Source organism: Rhinoraja longicauda, chromosome 19, assembly GCF_053455715.1.
Source record: "Rhinoraja longicauda isolate Sanriku21f chromosome 19, sRhiLon1.1, whole genome shotgun sequence".
Classification (NCBI taxonomy): domain Eukaryota; kingdom Metazoa; phylum Chordata; class Chondrichthyes; order Rajiformes; family Arhynchobatidae; genus Rhinoraja; species Rhinoraja longicauda.
Window position 1 is genome coordinate 19,024,365 of NC_135971.1, and position 20,525 is coordinate 19,044,889.

General features: G+C 48.8%; 1 protein-coding gene across 1 annotated transcript; it reads right to left on the minus strand.

The window, feature by feature from the left end:
- Window positions 1–9,038: 9,038 nt before the first annotated feature.
- LOC144603173 (zinc-binding protein A33-like) lies at window positions 9,039–19,462 on the minus strand. The gene is made up of 6 exons (XM_078416341.1): window positions 19,043–19,462; window positions 18,858–18,953; window positions 16,548–16,781; window positions 14,608–14,630; window positions 14,392–14,510; window positions 9,039–9,574 (listed from the first exon to the last, which is right to left on the minus strand). The coding sequence occupies exons 1-6, from the start codon at window positions 19,460–19,462 to the stop codon at window positions 9,039–9,041; spliced, it is 1,428 nt and encodes a 475-aa protein (XP_078272467.1).
- Window positions 19,463–20,525: the final 1,063 nt, after the last annotated feature.

Sequence of the window (20,525 nt, forward strand, 5' to 3'; positions counted from 1 at the left end):
ACCAGAACTAGGAGACAGCAGCGCTACTTGTGTCACTGCGCTGCCCTGTTATTACACGCGTCACAGGGATCAAACCTGCAAAAGATCAGGAAGTCGAAACTGGAAAGTCTTACCAGAAGTCCAGAAATCTTCTGCTTTGTTGCCGTTCCATTTGCTCTGATTTCGTTTTTAGGTGAGATTTCGAAGGAAGATTTCTCCTGCTCCTGGGAAAGGCAGCCAGCATCATCAGAGACCCACGCCACCCTGTGTGGGATAGTGCTAATGTACAGGTATCGCTGGTCAGCACGGACACGGTGGGCCAAAGGGCCTGTTTCCGCGTTGTATCTCTTAAAGTAAACCAAAGAACGTTTTTTAGCCAAAGAACAGTGGGAATGTGTGACCCATTCCTTCAGGTTGAACAGAATAGAGTGAATATATTTTAGCTTAGAGATACAGCACGGAAACAGTCCCTTCAATCCACCGCGTCCACGCCGACCATCGATCACCCGTTCACACTAGTTCTATAGTACCTCACTTTCTCATCCACTGGTTAGCACTCAACAAAAGCTTTTCACTGCACCACGCTGAAGTCAATCAACTGACAACTGAACTCAATCAACTAAACTCAAAACTACCGAGACATCGGGGGGGACATACAGCGCAGAAACAGGCCCTTCGGCCCACCGGGTCCGCGCCAACCAGTGATCCCTGTTCACTAGCAATAGGCTAATCACTAGGGACAATTTACAATTTTTACCGAAGCCAATAATCCTACGAACCCACACGTCTTTCGGACATGGGAGGAAACCGGAGCACCCGGAGGAAACCCACGCAGTCACAGAGAGAATGTGCAAACTCCACACGGACAGTACCCGAGGTCAGGACGGAAACCCTGGTATCTGGCGCTGTGGGGCAGCAGCTCTACCATCTAGGCCACTGTACCACCCGAGGGAAAAAGCAAAAGAGAGGGTTATGCCGATAGTTTTAAACTGAGGAGGAAGCGTGCCTGGAGCATGAAGACCAGAAATGCTTGATTGGGCCAAATGGTCTGTTTGTGTGTCGGAAGGAACTGCAAATGCTGCTTTAAACCAAACATAGACACAAATTGCTGGAGTAACTCAGCGGGACAGGCGGCATGACCGGACGGAAGAAATGGGTGATGTTTTGGGTAAAGACCCCTCTTTAGATGTCTGTTTTGTGTCATGTGCATCCAATGAATAATTCAAACAAAATCCACAAAAATATTTAAAAGAGCATTAAAATTGTCATTGAAATGGCTGCAATATTAGAAACAGAATCTGCAGTTTATATTAATAAACTAAATTAAAATATACATTCCTGCTGTAATGTAATAGTTGCATTCCTAGCAAAACTTCTGGTAATAGAAAAATCACACGATTAAAAACTGGAAGGGGCGATTTGGGACCACAGTTTGGGGCTGACACTAACAGTTTCAATGCCACTGCAGGATTTGCAGAATAAATGTCTTGCTTTTTCGCACCGTCTTTCTTGTCGAATGTTGTGTGTGATTTATGTGTAAATGTCGTTAACCTGGAAAGATTACAGAGAGGTTTCACAAAGATGTTGCCAGGACTTGAGGGCCTGAGCAATAGGTTGAGGTTGAACAGGCTCGAACTTTATTCCTTGGAGCGCAGGAGGATGAGGGGGTCACCTTATGATGATGTATACGATCATGAGGGGAATAGGCACAGAGGCACAGAGTCTTTTACTCAGAGTCGGGGAATCAAGAACCAGAGGACATAGGTTTAAGGTGAGACGGGGGAAAGATTTAACAGGAACATGAGGGGTCATTTTTTTTACACAAAGAGTGGTAGGTACATGGAACGAGCTGTCTTCCTATTGAGGGAGTGTAGCGCAGGTTCACGAGGTTAATTCCCGGGATGGCGGGACTGTCATATGATGAAAGAATGGAGCTGCAGGGCTTGTATTCACTGGGATTTAGAAGGATGAGAAGGATTTAGAAGGATCTTATAGAAACACATGAAATTATGAAGGGATTGGACACGCTAGATGCAGGAAACATGTTTCCGATGTTGGGGGAGTCCAGAACCAGGGGTCACACACAGTTTAAGAATAAGGGACGGCAATTTAGAACTGAGATGACGAAAACTTTTTCACCCAGAGAGTTGTGAATCTGTGGATTCACCGGATATATCCAAGAGAGAGTTAGATAGAGCTCTAGGGTCCAGCGGAACCAAGGGATATGGGGAGAAGGCAGGAACAGGGCACTGATTGTGGATGATCAGCCATGACCACATTGAATGGCGTTCCTGGCTCGAAGGGCCGAATGGCCTCCTCCTGCAGCTATTGTCTATTTATCAATGTATCCCACATTGTCCCCCTCCCCTCAACCTCTCCTCTTCTGCCTGCCCTCCTTTCCCACCCCTCCTCCCTCGCTCCCCTCTCAGCCACCCCCCTTCCCTTCCCTTCCCCATCCGCTCCGTCCCCTTTCCCTTCCCCTCCCACCCCTCACCCCCCCCTCCTCATTTTCCCCGTCACTTCTCCTCCCCAAACACCTCCCCCCCCATAACACTCCCTTCCCCTTTTTCCTCCCTCTTCCTTCTCCAGGTTGGGACCAGGCCGCGTCTCCATGGAGACGGGCCCCGCCGTTGCCCCCCTCTCCCCCCTCCTCCGGTCGCCATGGTTACTCACCCCCTCTCCCCGCTTCCTGCTCCAGCGCCGGCCCGCCCTTGCGCACAACCATATGTCACTGGCCGACGCCACTATTCCGCCCCGTCGCCCCCGACACGTGCCACCAGATCGCTATTCACCCGACACGTGACACCAGACCCCATTCCCCGCCCCCGACACGTGACACCAGACCCCATTCCCCGCCCCCGACACGTGACACCAGACCCCATTCACCCGACACGTGACACCAGACCCCATTCGTCCGCCCCGACACGTGACACCAGATCTCCATTATCCCACCCCCGACACGTGACGCCAGATCCCATTCAACCCGCTTTATTCACAAAATGCTGGAGTAACTCAGCAGGTCAGGCAGCATCTCGGGAGAGAAGGAATGGGTGACGTTTCGGGTCGAGACCCTTCTTCAGACCCTTCTTCTGAAGAAGGGTCTCGACCCGAAACGTCACCCATTCCTTCTCTCCCGAGATGCTGCCTGACCTGCTGAGTTACTCCAGCATTTTGTGAATAAATCGATTTGTACCAGCATCTGCAGTTATTTTCTTATACTTCCCATTCAACCCGCCCCCGACAAACGTGACAGCAGTCTACGTCCACACCCCTTTTCCCCACGGCACGTGACAGCAGAGTGACATAACTCAGGGCGCTCCCATTGTCTCGCCCTCCGCACGTGACAAGGGCCCCCGCTCCCCAGCCTCATCCCGGCTTCAAAGATTGGCAACTCTTTGAAGCTTTGGTCATGGGGATGAACATAAGTTACAGAAGTAAAGTTCCAGGAAGTTATCCACAGTGCCATTCAACAAAACAGTTGTGTTTATTTCTAAATCATTCTGTTTAGTGAAAAGGGATAGACAAACAGCCGTGTTTAAACGTGTTAATTCATTAAAAAATCTCCTGGGAACCCTTGACTTGGTCACCCAACCTACGCCTGGACTGACAGTGGGAGCTTCACATGTTTCAGTGTCCCATCTGCAAAGACCACAGCACTCACTTTGTCCAACTCACTGGTGAGGCTGCACTCGAGAATATTATGTTCAAAAGGACACAAAGTGCTGGAGTAACTCAGCAGGTCACAAGTGAGAGGAGCAGAATTAGGACATTCCGCCCATTGTCTACTCCGCCATTCAATCATGGCTGATCTATCTCTCCCTCCTAACCCCATTCTCCTGCCTTTTCCCCATAACCTCCGATACCCAATATAATCAAGAATCTAACTATTTCTGCCATAAAAATATCCACTGATGGCCTCCACAGCCATCTGTGGCAAAGAATTCCACAGACTCACTGCCCTCTGGCAAAATGAAAATCCTGCTCATCTCCTTCCTAAAAGAACATTCTTGAATTCTGAGGCTATGACCTTCTTCTAAGAGAAAAATATTAGTTAAAACAAATGTAGGTTCCTTGCAGTCAGAAACAGGTGAATTGATCATGGGGAACAAGGACATGGCAGATCAATTGAATAACTACTTTGGTTCTGTCTTCACTAAGGAAGACATAAATAATCTGCCGGAAATAGCAGGGGACCGGGGGTCAAATGAGATGGAGGAACTGAGTGAAATCCAGGTTAGTCGGGAAGTGGTGTTAGGTAAATTGAATGGATTAAAGGCCGATAAATCCCCAGGGCCAGATAGGCTGCATCCCAGAGTGCTTAAGGAGGTAGCCCCAGAAATAGTGGATGCATTAGTGATAATTTTTCAAAACTCTTTGGATTCTGGAGTAGTTCCTGAGGATTGGAGGGTAGCTAATGTAACCCCACTTTTCAAAAAGGGAGGGAGAGAGAAAACGGGGAATTACAGACCAGTTAGTCTAACATCGGTAGTGGGAAAAATGCTAGAATCAGTTATTAAAGATGGGATAGCAGCACATTTGGAAAGTGGTGAAATCATTGGACAAAGTCAGCATGGATTTATAAAAGGTAAATCATGTCTGACGAATCTTATAGAATTTTTCGAGGATGTAACTAGAAGAGTGGATAAGGGAGAACCAGTGGATGTGCTATATCTGGACTTCCAGAAGGCTTTCGACAAGGTCCCACACAAGAGATTAGTATGCAAACTTAAAGCACACGGTATTGTGGGTTCAGTATTGATGTGGATAGAGAACTGGCTGGCAGACAGGAAGCAAAGAGTAGGAATAAACGGGTCCTTTTCAGAATGGCAGGCAGTGACTAGTGGGGTACCGCAAGGCTCAGTGCTGGGACCCCAGCTATTTACAATATATATTAATGATTTGGACGAGGGAATTGAATGCAATATCTCCAAGTTTGCGGATGACACGAAGCTGGGGGGCAGTGTTAGCTGTGAGGAGGATGCTAGGAGGCTGCAACGTGACTTGGATAGGTTAGGTGCATGGGCAAAGGCATGGCAGATGCAGTATAATGTGGATAAATGTGAGGTTATCCACGTTGGTGGCAAGAACAGGAAAGCAGACTATTATCTGAATGGTGGCTGATTAGGGGAAGGGGAGATGCAACGAGACCTGGGTGTCGTGGTACACCAGTCATTGAAAGTAGGCATGCAGGTGCAGCAGGCAGTGAAGAAAGCGAATGGTATGTTGGCATACATAGCCAGGGGATTTGAGTATAGGAGCAGGGAGGTTCTGCTGCAGTTGTACAGGGCATTAGTGAGACCACACCTGGAGTATTGCGTACAGTTTTGGTCTCCTAATCTGAGTAAAGACATTCTTGCCATAGAGGGAGTACAGAGAAGGTTCACCAGATTGATTCCTGGGATGGCAGGACTTTCATATGAAGAAAGACTGGATAGACTCGGCTTGTACTCGCTGGAATTTAGAAGATTGAGGGGGGATCTTAGACAATAGACAATAGACAATAGGTGCAGGAGTAGGCCATTCAGCCCTTCGAGCCAGCACCGCCATTCAATGCGATCATGGCTGATCACTATCAATCAGTACCCCGTTCCTGCCTTCTCCCCATACCCCCTCACTCCGCTATCCTTAAGAGCTCTATCCAGCTCTCTCTTGAAAGCATCCAACGAACTGGCCTCCACTGCCTTCTGAGGCAGAGAATTCCACACCTTCACCACCCTCTGACTGAAAAAGTTCTTCCTCATCTCCGTTCTAAATGGCCTACCCCTTATTCTCAAACTGTGGCCCCTTGTTCTGGACTCCCCCAACATTGGGAACATGTTATCTGCCTCTAATGTGTCCAATCCCCTAATTATCTTATATGTTTCAATAAGATCCCCCCTCATCCTTCTAAATTCCAGTGTATACAAGCCCAATCGCTCCAGCCTTTCAACATACGACAGTCCCGCCATTCCGGGAATTAATCTAGTGAACCTACGCTGCACGCCCTCCATAGCAAGAATATCCTTCCTCAAATTTGGAGACCAAAACTGCACACAGTACTCCAGGTGCGGTCTCACCAGGGCCCGGTACAACTGTAGAAGGACCTCTTTGCTCCTATACTCAACTCCTCTTGTTACGAAGGCCAACATTCCATTGGCTTTCTTCACTGCCTGCTGAACCTGCATGCTTCCTTTCATTGACTGATGCACTAGGACACCCAGATCTCGTTGAACACCCCCTCCTCCTAACTTGACACCATTCAGATAATAATCTGCCTTTCTATTCTTACTTCCAAAGTGAATAACCTCACACTTATCTACATTATCTTATAGAAACGTCCAAAATTCTTAAGGGGTTGGACAGGCTAGATGCAGGAAGATTGTTCCCGATGTTGGGGAAGTCCAGAACAAGGGGTCACAGTTTAAGGATAAGGGGGAAGTCTTTTAGGACCGATATGAGAAAGTTTTTTTTCACACAGAGAGTGGTGAATCTGTGGAATTCTCTGCCACAGAAGGTAGTTGAGGCCAGTTAATTGGCTATATTTAAGAGGGAGTTAGATGTGGCCCTTGTGGTTAAAGGGATCAGGGGGTATGGAGAGAAGGCAGGTAAGGGATACTGAGTTGGATGATCAGCCATGATCATATTGAATGGCGGTGCAGGCTCGAAGGGCCGAATGGCCTACTCCTGCACCTATTTTCTATGTTTCTAGACCTAGACTCTCCCACTGGTGGAAACATCATCTCCACTATATCCAAGCCTTTCATTATTTAGTACATTTTGATGAGGTCCCCCTGCATTCTTCTAAACTCCAGCGAGCACAGGCCAGTGCAGTCAAACGCTCATCAGGCAGCATCTCTGGAGAACATGGATAGGCGACGTTTCGGACTCAATCCGAAATGTCACCTATTGAGGTTCTCCAGTGATGCTGCCTATTCAATTATTCAAATATTCATTACATCAAGTCAAGCCTGATGCACCAATTAAGTCATACAATGTGGAAATGGGCCCAACAGCCCAACTCAACCAACATGCCCTGTCTATACTAGTCCTACCTGCCCCAAATTTGGCCCACGACCCTCTAAACCTTTCCTATCCATGTTCCTGTCCAAGTGTCTTTTAAACATTAGATATACAGAGTCAGGGTTCAATCCTGACTACTGGTGCCGTCTGCACAGAGTTTATACGTTCTCCGTGTGATCTCATGGGTTTCCTCCAGGTGATCTGGTTTCCATCCACATTTCAAAGGCGTGCAGGTTGGTAGGTTAATTGGCTCCATTAAGAATTTTAAAATGTCCCCATTGTGTATGATAGTGTTGATGGTAATGGTCATAGTGTTGATGGTCGGCACGGACTCGGTGGGCTGAAGGGCCTGTTTCCGATCTGCACCTCTGAAATGAACTAAAATATACGAAACTAAGTCCATCCAATGGAGCGGATGTCACTGGAGTTTAACAATTCACCTGAACGTCAGCATCTCATTCCCCCAGCACCCAACAGGGATGGTCACCCTTGGTAAATGTAAATTTCCTGAGCAGTCTGTGACCCATAGCACTGTGGACATAGTGCTATATTTAAACCCCACAGCGCTGTGCCCATAGTATACTGCCCAAGCTGCTGAATGCGGACGTTTTCTGTTTTTTGTTGGCAGTATATGCTCAGTCTCACATTCCAATCACCCAATCAACTGGATAAAGTTAAAAAAAAACACAGATCCTGAAAATCCGAATGGAAACACCATTCGTCGTCCTCGCAACATGGACCCACTACAGTTCGCATACCATCCGAACAGGTCCACGGATGATGCGGTCTCCCAGGTTCTGCACACCGCTCTCTCTCATCTGGACAGCCAGGGGGGCTATGTGAGGATGCTGTTCATTTACTTTAGTTCAGCTTTTAACACAATAGTCCCCAGCAGTCTGGCTGAGAAGCTGCTGGAACTGGGGCTTAGGTCCTCTGTGTGCCTGGGTCCTGGACTTTCTCACCGCGAGGCCCCAAGTGGTCAGGATGGGGGAACACACATCTAGCTCCCTCACTCTGAACATAGGATCCCCCCAGGGTTGCGTCCTTAGCCCCCTACTGTACTCCCTGTACACACATGATTGTGGGGCCAGGTTCAGCTCAAACTCCATCATCAAGTTTGCTGATGACACTGTGGTGGTGGGCCGGATCTCCGACAGCGATGAGAAGGCCTACCGGGAGGAGGTGGCTGATCTGGCACTCTGGTGTCAGGACAATAGCCTCCTCTTGAATGTCACTAAAACTAAGGAGCTGATTGTGGACTTTAGAAGGGCTAAACATCCAAGGACGTACACACCACTGGAGATAAATGGGTCTACTGTGGATAGGGTGACCAGTTTTAAATACTTGGGAGTCTACATTACAGAGGATCTGACATGGGCAACGCACATTCCCGCACTGGTGGGTAAGGCAAAGCAGCGCCTTTACCACCTTAGACAGCTGAGGAAATTCAGAGTGTCTCTGGAGATCTTTCATTGCTTCTACTCTGGGGCTGTAGAGAGCATCCTGACCGGCAACATTACAGTCTGGTTTGGGACCAACTCTGCCCAGGACAGGATGGCCCTGCAGAGAGGGGAACTACACTCGTCCCCCTGCAGGACCTATACATCAGGAGGTGCAGATCCAGAGCAAGCAAAATCATGAGGGACCCCTGCCACCCCAGCAACGGACTGTTCCAGATGCTACGGTCAGGCAAACGCGTCCGCTGTCACGCTGTGAAAACGGAGAGGATGAGACGGAGTTTCTTCCCACAGGCCATCAGGACTGTTAACATTTATAACTCCAGGGACTAAATATTTTCACAAAAGTAATTTCTGTTCCGTTGCCGGGCGCGGTTAGCGCGTTAAAATGAACGGATCGACAGCTCTGATTCCACTTGCTCTTTATTTCTCTCTTCCCACATTTACATTCCCCCTGGTTTTATTTCCGCGCTCACTGGGGTTTTACGACGCGGAATTTGGGGATTAAATGGGAGCCGTTCAGCGCCGACCTGTTGTCCACCGGGTTTCTGCCCCACAGCCCCTGAGCCCCGCTGCTGACGCCGGTCCCGGGACCCGACCCTTTTACACACCCGGAGCGGAACCGGAGCAGATCCTCAGCCAGTTGTTTCCACCCCAATAAAGGCTGAAGAAAGGATAAAGTTTCTCCGTGAATTTATTCCCAGTGAAGGTGTGGAGATGGGACTTGGTGTCCGCGTCGTGAAATGAAACTGTCCCGGACTCGTAACTGAGATAAACTCCCACCCTCCCGGGGATGGGACGGGCGGGGAGACGGGATGGAGGGGAGGTGAGTGCATCAAACCCGTCACCCCCCCGCCTGATGCTCCAGACTCCAGTCTCCGGGGTCAGTGTGACCTGTCCCTTCCTCTCCACAGACTCTGCGGCGACTCCCAGACTCCAGCCCCGACTCCCCGCCACCTCCACCTCCCAGTAATGTCTCCCCGATGTGAATCCCTCCGATCCCAGCACACACGCACTGACTGTAAACCTCTTCCCGGTGTCAGGGAGACTCCTCCGGGTCTTGGTCCGTCTCACCCTCTTCCGATCCTCAGACACCTCGAGCCACGGACCCGCTGTTTCCACATCCAGGGTGACGGAGACTGGGGGGAGAAGCAGAGAATCAGAGAGTCCCCGGGGGTCGGGGGGAGACTCGGGCAGCGCGACCCCGGGACCGGGGGAGAGGCCGCTCGGCCTCAGGCACAGGCGGGCGGACAACTGAAACCCTGCCCGGGGTTTCACCCCGACCACAGCGGGTGGACAACAGACATCTCCCCCGGAGTTTTTATCCGGGGATGGAGAGGGGAATTTCGTGAGGTGGGGGAGGGTGGACGGGGAGGACGAGTGCGGAGAGTGAGGAGGATTGTGAGATTGCGGTGGGGATGAAGGAATGGAATGGGTTATTCAGATGTGGAGGCAGATCGGAGCAGGTGGATATTGAGGTTAGCGGTAATTTGCGGTTGTTAAAGAGGAGGTAGAGGTGCGTGGTGGTGTCGTCATGATCACAGTGAAAGGGGGCAGACACGAGGGGCCAGATGACCTACTCCTGTGTTTTTTGAGCGGAGGGTGAGAGAAAGGGAAGGGTGGGTTGTTAGTGGGCTGGGTTATCAGGTGAAGTTGGACAGTCATCAGGTCATAATGTCATCAATGAAAGTATTAGAATTAGGCCATTCGGCCCTTCAATTCTACTCCACCATTCAATCATGGCTGATCTATCTCTCCCTCCTAACCCCATTCTCCTGTCTTCTCCCCATAACTTCTGACATCCATACTAATCAAGAATCCAGCTATCTCTGCCTTAAAAATATCCACGACTTGGCCTTCACAGCCTTCTGTGGCAATAAATTCCACAAATTCACCGCCCTCTGATTAAAAGCATTTCCCCTCATCTCCTTCCTAACGGAACATCCTTTAATTCTGAGGCTCTGACCTTTCGTCCCTTCCTGCCCAAACCACCCCATCCCCGGGCACATTCCCCTGCAACCACAGGAGATGCAACACCTGTCCCTTTACCTCCCAAGATTCCAAGGGGAGTAAGAGACTGACAAGGGAAGTCAAGGACAGCATAAAAATAAAAGAGCAGAAGTACAACAAAGCAAAGAAGAGTGGGAAGCCAGAGGATTGGGACTCTTTTAAAGAGCAACAGAAGATGACTAAGAAGGCAATACGTGGAGAAAAGATGAGGTACGAGGGTAAACTAGCTAATAATATAGAGGAGGATAGTAAAAGCTTTTTTAGGTATGTAAAGAGGAAAAAAATAGTCAAGGCAAATGTGGGTCCCTTGAAGACAGAAGTGGGAGAATTTATTATGGGAAACAAGGAAATGGCAGACGAGTTGAACCGGTACTTTCGATCTGTCTTCACTAAGGAGGGTACAAACAATCTCCCAGATGTTCTAGTGGGCAGAGATCCTAGGGCAGTGGTGTCCAAACTTTTTTCAAAGAGGGCCAGATTTGATAATGTGAAAATACCCAAGGGTTAATGCCCCTCCCCCCACCCCCCCCCCCAGAACCTTTAACTAATGCGCCCCCCCCGAACCTTTAACTAATGCGCTCCCCCTCCCCCACCGGACCTTTAACTAATACGCTCCCCCCCACCCCCCCGGACCTTTAACTAATACGCTCCCCCCCCGCCCCGAACCTTTAACTAATACCCTTCCCCCCCCCACCGGACCTGTAACTAATACGCTCCCCCCCACCCCCCCGGACCTTTAACTAATACGCTCCCCCCCCACCGGACCTTTAACTAATACGCTCCCCGGGAAGGTGTAGTTGCCGTCGCCTCTCCCGCTGGGGGGGATGCGGCACTCGCCCGACTGACGGGAGCGCCTGCCAATGAGCGTGCGGGGTGAGGAGAGCTCAGCTGCTGCTCTCCCGTCCCCCCGCACGCCCTCAACCCCGCCGCCGGGAAGTGTAGTCGCCGTCGCCTCTCCCGCTCGGGGGGGGGGGGGGGGGGAGTCGGGCAGGGCTGACCGCCGGGAGGTGTAGTCGCCCTCTCCTCTCCCCCTCCCCCTACCTTCATTCTGTAAGACAGTGCTGGCGGGCCATAAATAATCATTTTTAAGACGGAAGCTGCGGGCCGTATAAAATCTGACCTCGGGCCGCGATTGGCCCCCGGGCCGGACTTTGGACATGTCTGTCCTAGGGTGACGGTGGAACTGAAGGAAATCCACATTAGGCAGGAAATGGTGTTGGGTAGACTGATGGGACTGAAGGCTGATAAATCCACAGGGCCTGATGGTCTGCATCCCAGAGTACTTAAGGAGGTGGCGCTAGAAATTGTGGACGCATTGGTGATCATTTTCCAATGTTCTATAGATTCAGGATCAGTTCATGTGGATTGGAGGGTAGCTAATGTTGTCCCACTTTTTAAGAAAGGAGGGAGAGAGAAAACGGGAAATTATAGACCAGTTAGTCTTACATCAGTGGTGGGGAAGATGCTGGAGCCAATTATAAAAGACGAAATTGCGGAGCATTTGGATAGTAGTAACAGGATTGTTCCGAGTCAGCATGGATTTACAAAGGGGAAATCATGCTTGACTAATCTTCTGGAATTCTTTGAGGATGTAACCAGGAAAATTGACAGTGGAGAGCCGGTGGATGTGGTGTACCTTGACTTTCAGAAAGCCTTTGACAAGGTTCCACATAGGAGATAAGTGGACAAAATTAGAGCACATGGTATTGGAGGTAGGGTACTGACATGGATAGAAAATTGGTTGACAGACAGAAAGCAAAGAGTGGGGATAAAGGCGTCCCTTTCAGAATGGCAGGCAGTAACTAGTGGAGTACCGCAAGGCTCGGTGCTGGGACCGCAGCTATTTACAATATACATTAATGACTTGGATGAAGGGATTAAAAGCACCATTAGCAAATTTACAGATGATACAAAGCTGGGTGGTAGTGTGAACTGTGATGCTATGAGGTTGCAGGGTGACTTGGACAGGTTGTGTGAGTGGGCGGATGCATGGCAGATGCAGTTTAATGTGGATAAGTGTGAGGTTATCCACTTTGGTTGTAAGAATAGGAAGGCAGAGTATTATCTGAATGGTGTCAAGTTAGGAACAGGGGACGTACAACGAGATCTGGGTGTCCTAGTGCATCAGTCACTGAAAGGAAGCATGCAGGTACAGCAGGCAGTGAAGAAAGCCAATGGAATGTTGGCCTTCATAACAAGAGGAGTTGAGTATAGGAGCAAAGAGGTCCTTCTGCAGTTATACAGGGCCCTAGTGAGACCGCACCTGGAATACTGTGTGCAGCTTTGGTCTCCAAATTTGAGGAAGGATATTCTTGCTATTCAGGGCGTGCAGCGTAGGTTTACTAGGTTAATTCCCGGAATGGCGGGACTTTCATATGTTGAAAGACTGGAGCGACTAGGCTTGTATACACTGGAATTTAGAAGGATGAGGAGATATTATCGAAACGTATAAGATTATTAAGGGGTTGGACACGTTAGAGGCAGGAAACACGTTCCCAATGTTGGGAGAGTCCAGAACACAGTTTAAGAATAAGCCATTTAGAACTGAGATGAGGAAAAACTTTTTCAGTCAGAGAGTTGTGAATCTGTGGAATTCTCTGCCTCAGAAGGTAGTGGAGGCCAATTCTCTGAATGCATTCAAGAGAGAGCTGGATAGAGCTCTTAAGGATAGCGGAGTCAGGGGGTATGGGGAGAAGGCAGGAACGGGGTACTGATTGAGAATGATCAGCCATGATCACATTGAATGGCGGTGCTGGCTCGAAGGGCCGAATGGCCTCCTCCTGCACCTATTGTCTATTGTCTTCAGATAGTTCCTCTGTCCCTCTCTTCCCCTCCCCCTTCCCAGTTCTCCCTCTGTCTTCCTGTCTCCACCTACATCCTTCCTTTGTCCTACCCGATACGTCACCCTTTCCTTCTCTCCTGAGATGCTGCCTGACCTGCTGAGTTACTCCAGCATTTTTGTAAATAAATATCTAGTCCTAGACTCACTCACTAATGGAAACATCCTCTCCACGTCCATTCTATCCAAACCTTTCACTATTCTGTATTTTTCAATGAGATCCCCCCTCATTCCTCTGAGCAACAGCGAGTACAGGCTTAATTGCCGACAAACGCTCATCATAGGTTAATCTACTCATTCCTGAAAGAGACTATTCAGACTGGGACATTTTTTCTTGGGAGCCTGTCAGAGTGACATTATAGATGTGTATAAGATGCACAGACAAGGTGATTAGCCGCAATACTTTACCCGAGGTCGGAGAGTCTAAACCTCGAGTGCATCAGTTTAAGGTGAGAGTGGAAACAATAAAAAGGACCTGAGGAGCAGGTTTTTCAGTCAGTGGGTAGTGTAGATGTGGAACGATCTGACAGAGGAAGTGGTCGAGGCAGGTACAATTACAACAATTCACAGAGAATTGGGTAGATACGTGGATAAGAAAGACTTGGAAGGATATGAGCCAGACTCAGGCAACTGGGGCTAGCTTGGTTGGGCAACGTGGTTGGCATGGTCGAGTCGAGTCAAAGGGCCTGTTGCTGTGCTACAAAGCTCTCTGACTCTGTGATGCTTCCCAGCAGATGAGCTTGGTGGGAGATCAAATCTTCAATTTCCCTTCAGTTCAAAATAACATTAATCTTTGCATCTTTGTATAACTTAAAGATAGACCAATCAAAGGTAGACACAAAATGCTGGAGTAACTCAGCGGGACAGGGAGCAGCTCTGGAGAGAAGGAATGGGTGATGTTTCAGGTCGAGACCCTTCTTCAGACTGAAGAAGTGTCCAGACCTGAAACATCACCCATTCCTTCTCGACTGAGATGCTGCCTGTCCCGCTGTGTCACTCCAGCATTTTGTGTCGACTTTCCATTTAAACCTGCAACTGCAGTTCTTTCGCACACATCTTACTTCAAGATGTCAGAAACAAGAACAATGGAAAAGGTATAAGCTTTACCTTGCTTGAAGTCATCAGATGCTTCTTTAAATGCTGTGTTCAATGAAACAGGGCAATGAAACTTTTCAATCGGCAAGGCCTCCTCTACCACCGACAGTGGTTTGGCTTCATCACGAACCCTGCGAATATTTAACAGCCGGTTATCAACTGAGCATTAGAAATGTTTTGAGTTGATCCACAAAAACTTATAATGTTTCCATCAAGAGCATGTCCTACCTTCGCTTGCGACCAGCTTCCTCCTGAAAGAAATAAAACACAAATCTCAATTGACTGAGATGTTACGTCCTCATCCCGATAGCGGGAATTTCTCCACATTTTTACAACCCTCTGATAATTCCCATTTCCCAACTGTTATCGCCGCTGTCATGCAGATAGAAAGCTGATATTGCCGTAGAGATGTAGAACGATGGGGAAAAGCACAAGGAGTGTTCTTGAGAATGATGCCATAACTGAGAGGATGGAGCTCAATGCAAAGACTGGGCAGGTCGTGGGATTTTATCTGGAGAAGATGTCAGGAATGATAAGATAGAATTTAAGTTTAGTGGTAGATTTAAATGGGGGGGGGGATGAAATATCTTTAATCGATGGGAGAGCAAAAATCAATGCTGAAATGTAACGTGGTCTTCAATAAATACTGAAAGGAATGCAGTCATGAGAACATGGACCTCACTTGCATTGGAGGGACTGAAGCCAACAGCAGAGATAATTTAAGGATGAGCGGGATAAATACGTGAGCACTCCTGGTATTCAAGGTATTGTTACCGGGTGTGGTGAGTAGATGGGAGGGATGTTGAGTGGAGCAGAAATCTTGACAGGATAGGATGGGCCGAATGGCCTGTCTATGTTGTAGAATGGGATGTCTTTCTTGGTGAGCAAAGGTGGGTAAAACAAACAGAGCAAATTCTCCCAAGGTGACCACCCACTGCTGATGGTGTCAAGTTAGGAACAGGGGACGTACAACGAGATCTGGATGTCACTGAAAGGAAGCACGCAGGTACAGCAGGTAGTGAAGAAAGCCAATGGAATGTTGGCCTTCATAAGAAGGGGAGTTGAGTATAGGAGCAAAGAGGTCCTTCTGCAGTTGTACAGGGCCCTAGTGAGACCGCACCTGTAGTACTGTGTGCAGTTTTGGTCTCCAAATTTAAGGAAGGATATTCTTGCTATTGAGGGCGTGCAGCGTAGGTTTACTAGGTTAATTCCAGGAATGGCGGGACTATCATATGTTGAAAGACTGGAGCGACTAGGCTTGTATACACTGGAATTTAGAAGGATGAGAGGAGATCTTATCGAAATGTATAAGATTATTAAGGGGTTGTATACGTTAGAGGCAGGAAACATGTTCCCAATGTTGGGGGAGTCCAGAACAAGGGGCCACAGTTTAAGAATAAGGGGTAGGCCATTTAGAACTGAGATCAGGAAAAACATTTTCAGACAGTTGTGAATCTGTGGAATTCTCTGCCTCAGAAGGCAGTGGAGGCCAATTCTCTGAATGCATCCAAGAGAGAGCTAGATAGAGCTCTTAAGGATAGTGGAGACAGGGGGTATGGGGAGAAGGCAGGAACGGGGTACTGATTGAGAATGATCAGCCATGATCACATTGAATGGTGGTGCTGGCTCGAAGGGCCGAATGGCCTCCTCCTGCACCTATTGTCTATTGATATAGATGTTCAATCTGCTGTGTGCGCCACGTTCTAGATTTCAACGTTAACCCCCACAATGCGGTCATGACAGATCTAGCCCAGGACTGAACGCTTTGTCCCATTCCCTTTGATTTCAGTTCCACAAATTTTCAAAAATGTATCTTCCTCTGGTATAAATACGTCTAACAGGTTAAACCTCTCAGAGTCTGTGGATTGGAGAATCCCAGAGATTTACTGCCCTCTGTTCATTCGTGTTCCTTCGGATCAGATTTAGAATCAGCCGTCGTAGTTTTGAGCTCGACAGAATACAAACTCCTCTCTACATTCCGGCCAGGCAGTCCTGAGATCCCATAGATTATGTGGGAGGCCAATTAGTTTGGGAACAACAACAACTGGAACAGATGAAACATTTACCCAGTTCTCAATTACTGGTAAATGCAGCATTTATTTCAGAAATGTCAACCACCATTTTGTGACTGCACTTTCACTTCGCCAGACTGTAGTGTAACCCCTCACCTTCAGAAACACCACACTGTCCTTTTGATCCATCTGCTGCTGCAACTTACAGAGTTCCTCCTGAATGGAATTTAAATTCTCTTCAATTTCTCGAAGATTTTTCTCCATTACATTTAGAATATTCTTCTCTTCCTCCCGGATATCAGCCAGTACACGCTGCTCTTTCTCAGTGAGAATCTGGTGCTGTTCAGCAAACTGGGATGTGATCTTGGACTGAAGGCTGTGTGACTGTTCCTGTGAAATGAAAGGTGAAGCTCAATATTTCATCAATATCTCAAATTGTGGCATGCATTTTTAGAGTAGGAATAAAGCATAGGTAAGTTTCCAGATGGGGTGAGAATCCCGATTGGCACCTGATTGGCAGCATCTGTGAGCATGGGCCCTGCTACAGTGGTCAGTAGGTGTCTGCTCCAAGAATCGGCATGCCACGTTTGACTGATCTGGATAGGGCCCATGCGATAGGGCAACTTCAAGCTGGTGTTCCGCAAAACCAAGTTGCGGCATTATTTGGAATGAGCCCTAGTACCATCTCCAAAGTGAAGGCCAAGTTCCATATAACGGGGGTTGTCAGAGACAGGCTGCGAAATGGGCGTGCCAAGATGACGACACCCGAAGAAGAACGTTTCCTCACCCTGTCAGCACTTAGGAATCGTAGGCTGTCTTCTACAGATTTGCAGTCAAGGTTTGCAGGACGATATGGCCGACGGCTCTCTGCACAGACAATTCGGAACAGACTGCATGCAGCCGATCTCCGGTCTCATAGGGCTGCCAGGAGGCCTGCCATGACTGCCCTTCACCATCAGGTCCGTTTGCGCTGGTGTCGGCAACACGTGCACTGGAACCTGAACATGTGGAGGAACGTTATGTTCAGCGATGAGTCCAGATTCTGCCTATGGCAGTTGGATCATAGGGTCAAAGTGTGGAGAAGACGCGGAGAACGCTATGCTGATTGCTGCACCGATAGTGTAAAATCTTTTGGTGGAGGCAGTGTGATGGTGTGGGGCGGCATCTCCCTCACTGGAAAAATGAGGCTTGTCATCATTGGAGGCAATCTCAATGCAGAGATATATCGAGATGATTCTGCAACCAGTGGCAATCCCATATCTCCACAGTCTGGGACCGAACTCTATCCTCCAAGATGACAATGCTCGCCCCCACAGAGCAGGGTTTCTCAGAGACTACCTCCAGAATTTGGGAGTGGAGAAGATGGAATGGCCTGCCAGTATTCCTGACCTCAACCCCATTGAACACTTGTGGGATCAGCTTGGGCGTGCTGTTCCTGCCAGAGTGACCAACACAACCACGTTGGCTGACTTGCGACAAATGCTGGTTGAAGAATGGGATGCCATCCCACAACAGTGTGTGACCAGGCTGGTGACCAGCATGAGGAGGAGATGCCAGGCTGTTGTGGCTGTGTATGGTTCTTCCACACGCTACTGAGGCTCCTGTTTATTAAATGAATAAATTGTTAAATTGCCAATATGTCTTGTTTCTTCAGACTTCAATCATCCAATCCACCAAACAATGCCGAACAAGAGTCAATGGCAGAATAAGCTGTTTGGCATTGGCAGAGAAAAGTTGGCAGATTTTTCATGGGCGCAACCCACATACTCAGCTCTGCTGCTCATCCCAAAAATGCATGTTCCTTACAAATGTGGCACCATTTAAAAGGGAAATAAACAGGCTTTCCAACGGTATAAGATTTATTGCCTAGAAGCATTGTTACATCAAATAAATAATCTACCAAACACAAATTTCCTTACTTTTTGTGCTATGTTTATATAAATATATGTTAAATTTGTGCTGAGTGTGTGTTTGTGCAATGGAAGGGAAACTGCACAAAAGAGGGGGCTGGGGAGGAAGGATGGGAGGGAAATGGGCAGAAACAGTTAGAAAATAAAATCAGACAAATTCACCAGAGGGAAAACATTTTTAAATAAAAATAACAAAAAAATGCGAGTTGATAGATGAGATATTTTCTGCACTTTGATAGGATCATCACACATACTGTTCCCCACAACACTGATTACACAGCGAGAGGCGGGTTTTGCTGACTAAAATGACGTTACGTACTACACTTCAGTAGACGCGATTTCGACGGAGTGGTTTGTTGGGGACGTGGAAGGAATCCGCCGCGGTCACAGGGAGAAGGCGTGAACCACACGGGCAGCGCCCGAGGTCAGGATCGAACCCGCTCACCAGAACTAGGAGACAGCAGCACTACTTGTATCACTGCGCTGCCCTGTTATTACACGCGTCACAGGGATCAAACCTGCACAACATCAGAAAATCGAAACTTAAAAGACTCACCAGAACTCCAGAAATCTTCTCTTTCTGTTGCTGCTCCATTTGCTGGATCCCTGATTTATATTTTGTGAGAGACTGGATGGAAGATTTCACCTGATCCTGGAATTGTGTTTGGGAATCAGAAAATTAAATTGTTGAACAATAAAGATGGAAATAAAATGATGCGTTTGAAATCGGTTTGCATTTACCTTGCATATTTGAACAGCTTCTTTAACCGGCATGAAGCTGTGAGACTTGTGTTCCCGCGCAACTCGACAAACCAGGCAGATCAGCTTCTTGTCAGTTTCACAAAACAGCTTCAGTTCTTCCTGATGTTTCTCGCAGTGAAGTTTAATTTCCTTCTCTGGAATTATTTCCCGATTCAGGCTCAGTGTTCGAGTTTTCTCAGCCAGTCTCGCCAAGGCCCGATTCACCCTGAGGGTGCGGTCTGTAAACACCTCTCTACATTCCGGGCAGGAGTTTCTCCCCTCCCTGTCCCAACTCTGTGTGATACAGGAGCGGCAGAAGTTGTGCCCGCAGTCCAGTGTAACCGGATCGGTGAAGAAATCCAGGCAGATGGGACAAACTGCCTCCTCGGTCCAACTCTCGACCTGGTCTTTCGAAGCCATTTTCTCCGCCACTTCCTGGTTCAAAAGGCGTTCCCTTTCGCGCAGCTGCTGAACCCTTGCAGTATCGGGGCACGGCTGAGGGGAGGCGGAGCTCAGCCCCGTCAATCACAGCCCTGACCAGCAAGATTCAAGATTCAAGATAGCTTTATTTGTCATCCAATATTGGACGAAATTCAGTCACCCACAGTCCAACAATAAAAGCATTAAATAAGCATTAAAATTACACAACCCCAAAAAACCCCCAAAACACAGTCCAACAATAAAAGCATTAAATAGGCATTCAAATTACACAACCCCAAAACCCCCCAAAACACAGTCCAACAATAAAAGCATTAAATAGGCATTCAAATTACCCAACCCCAAAAACACACAAAAAAGAAACATCCATCAAAGAAACATCCATCACAGTGAGTCTCCTGCAGTCCTCTCCTCACTGTGATGGAAGGCCACAATGTCTTTCCCTTCTCCCGCTGTCCTCGCCCGCAGTCAGGTTGTTGTGGTTGCAGGCCGCACCGGACGGTCCACAGCGGGCCAAGCCCAAGGCGCGTCGCGTCGCAGCCGCTCCCGCAGCCTCCGAAGACGGCCAGCTCCGCCGATGATAAGTCCGATCCGGGGCGGGCGAACACGCTGCTGCTGCCGCTGTTGCTGCATGTCGGGGCGGTCGTGGCTCCCGACATTGAAGCCCCCGCCCAGCAGAGAAATATCCCGCGGCATATCTTAGGCCGCGCCGGACGGTGAAATGTCCTCGACCCAAGCCCCGCGATCCGGGGCGGGCGAACCCGCTGCCGCTGCCGGAGCTCCCGATGTCGGCATCCACGCGGCCCGAGCCTAAGGCGAGTCGCAGCCGCTCCCGCAGCCTCCGAGGACGGCCGGCTCCGCTGATGGTAAGTCCGATCCGCGGGCTCTGCGAACCAGAGCCCTGGAGGCCGCCAGCTCCAGGAGTTGGGCCGATGGTAGGCCGCAGCTGGAACGGAGACACGGCCCAGAAAACAAAGGTCGGGTCTCCGTTCGGAAGGGACACATATTTACAATGTTACAGTTTCCCCCTCCCCCCCACATACAC